This window comes from Protopterus annectens, chromosome 5.part0, assembly GCF_019279795.1.
Source record: "Protopterus annectens isolate FY-2018-M chromosome 5.part0, PAN1.0, whole genome shotgun sequence".
NCBI lineage: Eukaryota > Metazoa > Chordata > Ceratodontiformes > Protopteridae > Protopterus > Protopterus annectens.
The window spans coordinates 1750712013-1750721945 of record NC_056735.1 but is presented as its reverse complement, the minus strand read 5'-3'; the positions used below and the strand labels follow the sequence as shown (position 1 = coordinate 1750721945).

At 39.9% G+C, this 9933-nt stretch overlaps 1 protein-coding gene across 4 annotated transcripts in view; it reads left to right on the top strand.

The window, feature by feature from the left end:
* The window catches only part of CBR1 (carbonyl reductase 1), a 162202-nt gene that overhangs the window by 11841 nt on the left and 140428 nt on the right, over positions 1–9933 (top strand). For all 4 annotated transcript variants that reach the window (XM_044071552.1, XM_044071551.1, XM_044071550.1 and 1 more), the window contains exon 3: positions 6285–6392. In XM_044071552.1, the coding sequence (XP_043927487.1) occupies positions 6285–6392 (108 nt within the window). The remainder of the gene's footprint in view (positions 1–6284; positions 6393–9933) is intronic.

Genomic DNA, 9933 nt, shown 5'->3' with positions numbered 1-9933 from the left:
TATTATATATATATATATATATGTGTGTGTATACATATATATATATATATATGTATATATATATTGCTGGAGAGACCGGTATGTATCCCAGAGACAATACCTTTCCTGTTTTCTGGAACAGGCTCCACATCCATGTGATGCATAATTCCTCCCTAAACCAATTCAAGTGTAACTAGAACAACTTGAGAAGAAACAGGAAGTTCATCCTTGATTTGGCACCTGTGTCTCTAATGGCCACAGACCGCCTGTAAATGGTTAGTCACCTATGCCCTAGGTTGTAAATGTTTCATTGCCCAGGTTGCCTTCACTTTTTAAGGGTACCAAAACATGTCAGAGATTTGGTATGCATGGCTAGGCTTAAAAGGCCCATATAGACAGAGTAGTACACACCTATGAATGTGTTAAAAAAAAAAGGCAGAGAGAGCAGCAAAGCTGGGATTTAGTTGTTAAAGTTGATATGTTTTTGAATAGAGTGTACACGCAACTAAAAGATATTAAACATTAGTAATTCTGACTAATTTTCTTTCAGTTGTTTGCAACATGTTGTGTAACTGTAGACCATATTGAACACGCTTAATTCTAGTTCCTCTACAGTCCATGATTTCTGTTTGTCTCTTTTATGTAGGTCTTTGGCAGGAGTGCAGGTCACACCAAAATGTCCTCATTTAATTTTATTATATATAGCTGTTAAACACCTAAGGAAGCTGTTTTAGTATAAGAAAATTAATATTTCACTTCTTCAGCACAACAGTTTTAGCATGCTAAAATTACTAGAGTGCATCACTTCACTTCAAAATGTTTATTTTTTTTCTTGGTGGGAAGACGTCCTTGAATAACTCATACAGATCTGGGGGTTTCTACTTACTCAGAATTTATTATTGCCTGCACACTTACAATTGTCCTGGTCCACGCAGGCAGGAAATTAAATGGAAAACTTGCCAAATCTTTTAGTTTAATGGCTTGGTAGGTATGTTTTAACAAGCATGAATTCCAAGGGAATTACAGTTGGTTGTTAATCATGATGAGCCTGTTTTCAATGTGATGGCTCTTTTCTTTTGTTTCACAAATGGCCCTCATTATTTTCTCCGTTTAAAATTTGAATTAATTTTTTTTAAGGTAAGTTTTAAACTGTGTGATAATTGCAAATATAAAGAAAAAAGTATATACATTGCAAAATGTCAGCATTACTTTACAGTAATTTAGAATTTTTCAAGTTTACCCATAGTTGGGTAAAAACAGCATCAGTTATTTAGATGTCACCATTACTCATACCCATGGATGTTTTAAGTCCAGCATTTACAGGAAGGACACATGCTGCAACAGTTATCTGCACTATTCCAGTTGTCAGAAAAAGAACTTGGTGGAAAACAGTTTTTAGTACTTAATAAGCACCTATCCAGGCATGTCTAAGGGTCAGCTCCCGATGTTTTCTCCTGTCTCCCTGATGAATCTGGCCATGTTTGGGCAATGCAGCAATTACCTCATGTACACAGACAACCCACTCCTCCTACCACCCAACACTACAACCTGTGAGAGATGCACTTATATAGCCAAACTGGAAGCAAATCTCTCTTCACACAAGACTGGACTAGACAGTCAAGAGGAGAAGGTAAACACTTGCACCACACCACACACATCACATAGTCCCTCAAAACCTACACCACCAAAACACACACATAGCAACACAAAACACACGCCTACATTCAGGGAGGCTCTCAATAAAAATCTGCTCAAGCAACAGAGACTTCCAAAGCAGAAACGCATGCAACCTCCACCCCCCAATACAACCCACATGACACATACCCCACAAACTCAGTGTGCCACTCAACCACAGCCCATAAGGCATAACAACGTACCCAACACTCTAGTCATAGATGACTGATGTTCCACTCACCAGGCTAAACAAGGAGAAGTTACTGTCAGCTGCCTGTTGGGTGCCAGGATCCGACACATAACGTACACACTCAGGTCACTCCACAACAAGTACACATATGACTCTGTCATTGTCCATGTTGGTGTTAATGACCTGAGACATACCTCCCTGGACTAAATGAAAAGAGACCTGGAGGAGCTCTCTGATCTTGTAGCCCAGGCAGGTATGACCCTAGCCTTGAGTAGCATCCTACCATCACCCAGAATGATACCACAGTACAAGGACAAAATGATTGACTTCAACAATTGGCAAAGCTTATGGTGTCATTCAAACACCTCTCACCCTTTGGATTCCGGATACAGACTAAGGTTCTTGCCACCCCTATAGTGCCTTTTTTAGGCAAGGTTCAAATGACAAATTCACCACCATAACATGTACAAGCAAGCAAAATCTGAGTGTAATGCTACTCAGTGCTAGAAGTCTAAACCTCAAAATTCATTCACTTAAGGCACTCCTTAAAATGGAGAACATCGACATCTGTGTAGTGATAGAGACCTGGTTCAAGGCTCCAGAGAGCACCCCTGCATTACCAGGCTATAATTCATACCATACCTTTCGGCCACCTAACCTGGACCGAAACACTAAAGATGGAGGCGTGTCCATATTCATTAAGGATATCCACACCGCCAGGCTAGTTGCTCAGCGTAATGCATCAGAGATTATCCAAGTGCAACTAACTCTGGGCAAGACCAAAATCCAAATTGTAACTTGCTACAGATCCCCCACTATGCCCCAGGATTCCCACTCCTCATTTCTTGATACACTGAAAAATATTTGGGTACAACCCAACACCCTAATAATAGGCGATTTCAACTACCCCACCATTAACTGGCAAAACTACTCCTGTACCAACTCTTATGCTCAACATTTTCTGGAATTCATAAATTCCAACACCTTGGATCAACTTATCCACACCCCCACCAGGGGCAGCAATATTCTAGACCTGGTCATTATCAACATGGGTGACCGGTGTTCCACACCAGAGGTCAGTTCCTCATTGGTCAGATCCGACCACAAGCTAATCACTCTAGACATCCACATCCCGCCCCCACCCCCCATTAGGGAAACCACTGTAAAAAAATTTCTCCAAAACCAACTTCATGCTTCTTAAGACAGAAGTGGCAAACTTCACAACACCCAAGCAGGTGGTAATATAGGTACAACTGCTGAATCCTACACAAATGCACTTTATAAGCACTTACACAAGTGTATGGATCGTGCTATCCCTAACGGAACCATGATGCTATCCTCCAAAAAAAGGAAGCCGATCTGGTGGTCCCCTGCCATAAACAAACTCTACAACGGAAGAAAGAAACTGTTGCAAAATAGAGTAAAATGCCATGACTGGAAGAACTCCCTGGTCAGCCTCAGTAAGAAGCTGATATCCTTCATAAAATCCTCCAAAGCTAGTTATGAAAACAAAATTTCCACTGATTCTAAAGACAACCACAAAGCATTCTATAGTTATGTCAAGAATCTCAATGGCAGCACTCAGATCTGCTCGGAGTTACAGCACAATGGCAATAAATATACAGAACCCAGAGCCAACTGATATTGCCAACATCCTGGCAGATGGGTTCAGTGCTAACTTTACCCCACCCCCACCCCCTAAAGGGCCCATCTCTATACCAGAAGAATGCAAAGTTTCTGTAATCACGGCTGCACAGGTAAAAACCACACTCACCAAATCCAAGAACACAGCATCCATGGGACCTGACAACATCCCAGGCTGCGTTCTGTATGAACTATAGAATGAACTGGCGCCCCACCTAAGCACCATGTTCAATCATAGCCTCACCTCAAACTTTGTGTCCACTGAATCCCCAGAAACTACTGCCCCATTAGCCTAACGAGCCTGGTCTGCAGGGCCATGGAACGTATCATCATGGAACTTATAAACAAAGACATTGGTTATCTCCACACTCTGGACCCCCACCCATTTCAGGTTTGTAAAAGGCAGATCATGTCTCCTAAACCTGATTGACTTCTTTGAAGCAGTTACCAAAGCCTTGGACGAGGGTAAGGTGGTTCACACAGCCTATCTAGATCTCTCCAAGGTTTTTGACACCATCACCCACTCTGGAATTATAGATAAACTCACTAAACTAGGTATAAATCCTTAGGTCAAAAGATGGGTTGCAAACTGCCTCACTGACAGACCCCACACTGAAAGTAGCAGACTCCAAATTCGACTTCAGACCAGTTGCAAGTGGAGTACCACAGGGTTCAGTCCTGGGTCCTCTCCTGTTTGGTATCTACTTTTCTCTGAAGTACAGGCTAGCACAGAAGATCTTTGGCTAAAGAAGTTTGCAGATGACTCAAACTAGGAGCCATAGAATCTCCTAACGATGTGGACATCCTACAAAAGGGCCTCACTGAGACAGATACCTGGTGTCAAAGCCATGGCCTCAAGCTCAATGCCAAAAAGTGCATTGTCATCCCCTTTGGTAAAAACTCTGTACACATGAGCTACCACATAGGTGGTAGTCTGCTTAACACCAAATGTGTGATAAGAGACCTTGGGACACAGGTTGACAGTAGTCTCTCCTTTGGTAATCACATCGCCACAGTAGTCAGGAAATCCTTCTACGTGGCACACCTCATCACAAAATGTTTCTCATCCAGGAAAAGAGGTCATTGTTCCCTTTTACTCGTCACTCATTAGACCTATTATAGTGTACAACACCCCTTTTTATATGTACCTCACAAGACATCTACAACAACTGGAAAGGCCGCAGAAATACCTCACAAAGAGGATTACTGGCCTCAAACAGATGCCCTACGCAGACGGTCTCAAAAAAACTCCAGCTTTACTCTGTCGCATATCGCTTACTCATAGCTTTGTATGTTAGGCAGAGATAGCCTATGTCAAACCCAGAGCTTTTGGACATGCTCCACTTAAAGAAATCCCAATACCTCCAAGCTACACGCTCTAGGGACCTAAACCTTGTCACCACAATAAACAGAACATGCTGGAGGGATAGATTCCTGTCCCAGAGACTTCCCATACTCTAGAACAAACTACCTATCTATATCAAACGAAGATCCTTATTAGCACTCTTCAAGAAAAATCTTGATGATTGGATGGGAAATAGGAAATTCACCCCGGGGAACACCTCTGTGGCTCTGCTCGACAGGGGCACAGGAAAATTATTTTCTTGGGTGGCGAAAGCCAGGGTACCTTTTTGGCTAGGCTTGTATAAACCCTAGGGCCAATAGCCTAGTACCTACCTATGAAAGGGCAAGCAATTTGCATTGTTAGAATGACCTCGGGTAGAAGGGAGCTTAGGGACGAGTTGGCCAAATTAAAGGGCATGTTTCTCAGTAGGCAGGGTCCAGTTAAACAGGTCACTGACATTGAGGTATACTATGGGTGGGGTACTAAATACACCCCCTACTTAGTATCTGGCTGGGAGTGGATTTGAGGAAAGCAAGGGAAGAAAAATATGTAAAAGCACTAGTAATGGAGTTACAATTAGTACACCAAATTCATTTGTCAAATATTGAAGAACGGGAGTATTTTTAAAGTCAACAGGGATGTGTTTGAGATGGTTGGGGGAAGGGCCCACACTGTCTTTCAAAACTGGTAGAAATTTTAAACAAATCCTGAAAAATGATACTGTGGTTTGTAAAAGAGGAGGGAAGGGAATAGTTCCCTGTGGAATGTGTAAGCGGTGCCCATTTAATTATTAGGGCGGATTGTGTTATTTTGGAAAATGGATTGGGTAGTAAAATTTATTTTTTAAATGGTAATTGTGGCTGTATTCAACTGGTATATCCAGCATTCTATATTGGTAATACGGAGAGAGCATTAAAGGATAGAATGTATGGACAACTCCACGATGTTAAAACAAAAAAAAGAGACTAGTGCTCTGTTTAAGTATTCCACACTCTGTGCCAATTTTAAAGGTTTCCAGTGTGGTATTGTAGAAAAAGAAAAAAATAAGAACCCGGGGGGGGGGGGGTGATTGGAAGACAACTTTGGTGAACAAGGAATTAAAATGGCAGCTGAGATTAAATGCCAATTATTTTCCTGGCTTGAATGAATATGTGTCTGAAAAAAACTATTTTGAAAGAAAAAAGCAGCCTTTGTGTAAGGGCTGTCAATGGGTTTATTGTTTTTATACCAGGGTATACTTAATTTTAATATTAATGTTCTTATTGAACTTATGTTCTTATTTAATGCGTTTAATTTGGATGTCAGTGTGCAACTTGGTTTGGCAATTTGTTGTACTTCAAGGCTGTGCTTATGTTGGATTTTTTTTGTTTCAAGGTTTAATATACTGTCATACAAAATTATTTTTAGATAAGTCATTGAACTTCCTCTTTTATATTTTCTTCTCTTTTTAAGTTGCTGACAAAACAGCTTTCAGTATACAGGCAGAGGTGACACTCAAAACTAACTTCTTTGGTACAAGGGATGTCTGTAATGAGTTGCTTCCTCTTCTGAAACCACAAGGTAAGTGTCTGAGAGTAGCACGTCTTTGGTAACGTCTGAATTGACAACATGATTAAAGAGCTAAAATGTTCAGTGTCTGGCTAATGACTTGGGAGGAAACAAGCTTATTACTGTTTTGTATGTACAAGCAAGCAGCACTACATGATAAACAAACAGTAGTTTACATCTACATCAAAAGATGCAGTTTTACATTGTGTGGACTGAGTGAGTCTAAATTGTGGAAAACTGCACTGATGAATACCTGCCTGCAAATGGCTATAGCACATTTTCACTGTCATATATCTGTGTATGTCTCATTGTGACTATTTTCGCCCATTTTTGCAAAACCAAAGTAGAAGTTAGCAAAGTAAGCATTGGTGGATTCTGAGCAGTATCATTAGTATTTTATTTTTTCAACTAGTTGTATGTGCCTTTTTTTAGAAGTGACCCAAGAAGATTGTTTGGTAATTTTAATTGCCCAGAACCACAAAATGAAGCTTATCAAAATGCGAGTTGCCTAGAACCCCATAATGAAGCTTATCAGTACTTATTATATTAATTTCTCTGTGCTAAACTGTCAAGACTATAAAACAGAATAATAAGGAGCAGAGATTAAAATAATACACGGATAATTCAAGAATAGGAAACTGTAGTTCCTGTCATTCCTAATGTATTCATTTTTTTTTTTTTTTTTAAGTCTCCAGCACTGGTGTATCATGAGCATTTCAAGTTCATTGGAGAGTTGTTGCACTAATTATGCTTTAGAATTTCAGATTGTCTCCTGGAGTGTACACACACACACACACACACACACACACACACACACACACACACACACACACACACGTAAGTCTCTAGCACTGGTGTATCATAAGCATTTCAAGTTCATTGGAGAGTTGTTGCACTAATTATGCTTTAGAATTTCAGATTGTCTCCTGGAGTGTACACACACACACACACACACACACACACACACACACACACACACACACACACACACACATGTGTGTGTGTGTAAAGTGGGTCTACTTCAGTTTACCAAAATAACAGATAAACTTAAATCGTCGAGATGACAACATCAAAATATCAGTGCTGTGTCCCCCCTCTGGGCCAGTAATCAAGGAACCTGAATCCTCACCACTGACACTGGAGAAGGACGTTCACAGGGAATAAAGATACATACACATAGTATTCTGAGATGCAGCTGTCTGCTTAAAGCACACTTTCCTTTTAAGACCACAAAGGGAACACATTCAGTCCAGTGGCTGGATTTCTCTCTGTCTCTCCAGACCTCCAATAAGACTCCCCACTTGCACACCTGTAGAGTTGAGTCCACAGCTGAGTGTTCCAAGCCAAGTCATCCACCACTCCCTCTGTGAAACCAGTGCTCTGTGTCCTTCCTCCAAGTAGCTGACACACTCACTCTTTGAGATTTGATTTGCACTTAAACACACACACCTGGGAAAGGCTGGCATAGATTTACTAGCTATGCCCCTCTGCCCAGATTATAAGGTAGTTACTGCCACCAGACACTCCAAAGCTAGCTACTCTAAGGCTGTTACTAGGGTACCCAATTATACGTAGTGAAATTAATAGTAATATAAATCATAGTGTGTAATCAATGCACTAAGGCTTTCAGGAATGGTCACAGTGTCACCAAATAAACATAAGTACTCTCAAAGGTTAAAATATTTTCTAAAGGACTAGCCACAATGAAAAGGTTAAATATATTTAATAAGTAATAAAAGAACATGAATCTATCTACAATAAACACCAGAGTTTCAATCACAGGCAATATTAAAATAGCATAGATGAATAGATTCATGCAGATACAGAAAAAAGTACTTAACTAATCTCACTATATTTTCCTGATTGATCTAAAGAATTACTGTTCCCTGGTCACTTACTAGAGCAAGCCAAGATGAAGTACGAGAGTTATCCTTCTATATCCGGTTTCAAAAACAGACTGTCCTTGAGACTTCTGTCTCATTTAGTGTTAAAATATAATTTCATTGATGGATTACAGAATGACATCACATACATCTGGTTATCTGACTTCTGGTTCCCATACTAGCCCCCTTTACTACAGGCGGCCAGGCTTTAGCACTGATGTGTTACCTTACATGCCTAAACCTTTGCTAAAATCTGTTGCAGCGTCGGGAAGTCATAAAGCAATTTCAGACTTCCACCCTTCCAGAATAGCAATTAGTTCACTGCTATGGACAATACAACAAGGATTCCTAGTCCTTGTTTTCACAGACATTTTGTCTCCGGCTGCAATCAGAACTGTAAGATAAAATCTTTATGGCCTATCAGGTAATTTAATTTCAAACAATTTTTTCAAAGTTAGCTGCACTGATATTAAACTCTTCTCTTCCAGTATCCTCTGTTAAAACATATATATTTAATCAGTTACAATACAGTCAGGACCCACTTTTGGTACATTTTTTTAACAAAGCAACTTTACAACTACATTTTTAAAACAGCACCTGTACAAATCAGTTTGATAAACAAATGACATATAATTCTTTACATAAGTTCAGCTAGCTGTACTGGTATATGTTACACATCCACTGCCCTACTTCTCCTGGCATACCTGGCAGTACTTCACATCGTCACAATCAGTACAACAAAAGTTTACATTACCGAAACTCATAACAACGAACAAACAACTGCGAGTGTGAGACAAGATTTCAACACAAAATCTACTACAGTGGGGAAGATGGTAATTTTCCTGATCCTCACTGCACCGTGATCTCCATTCAGAAGCTCCAAGTGCTGTGTAACATCTGCAGCCAAAATTTTTTTCAGAAAAAAACAATGAAGCTGTTGTTGTCTAAGGTGTCTGGATTGGTGTGTAACATTCACAGTTGGTAAGAGAGTTAAACTGGTGTTGTGTGTTTAATTTTTATGAGGGGAAGTGATGTAATTTTAGTAGACATAATGATCATGTTAAGTTATTTAAACATGAATGAAAATGTGAAGAAGTTCTAGTATTAAAGAATGAAAACAAACACGATTTTGGTGTGCAACAGTTTTACTTTTTAAGGTGTTTTTGTTGCAATATGTATATCTGTGTATGTATGCATGTGAGTCCATATATTTGAGGGTGTGTGTGTGTGTGTGTGTGTGTGTGTGTGTGTGTGTGTGTGTGTGTGTGTGTGTGTGTGTGTGTGTGTGTGTGTGTGTGTGTGTGTATGGGTCTGGTTTGGAAGATCGAAGTTTCAAAACTTTTATCTTATGGTCTCGACCATATGAAGTTCGATGTTTTGAAACTTCGAATGGTTTAAATGGAGATCACCATACAGTGGGGAACGGGAAATTTACCATTCTCTTCACTGTGCAATCTCAGTGTTGGTGTATTTAATTAGCAAGGCAGGGGACTTCAGGGGAGCAAGTCCCCCAGCATAAACATAAAAAAAAAAAAATGTATTTTTTATTTCTTTTATTTGTTTAGAACATTCAAAACTTCGATATTATGTTCTTGACCATGTGAAGTTCAAAGTTTTGAAAGTTCGAGCTTCCAAAGTAGGTGTGTGTGTGTGTGTGTGTGTGTGTGTGT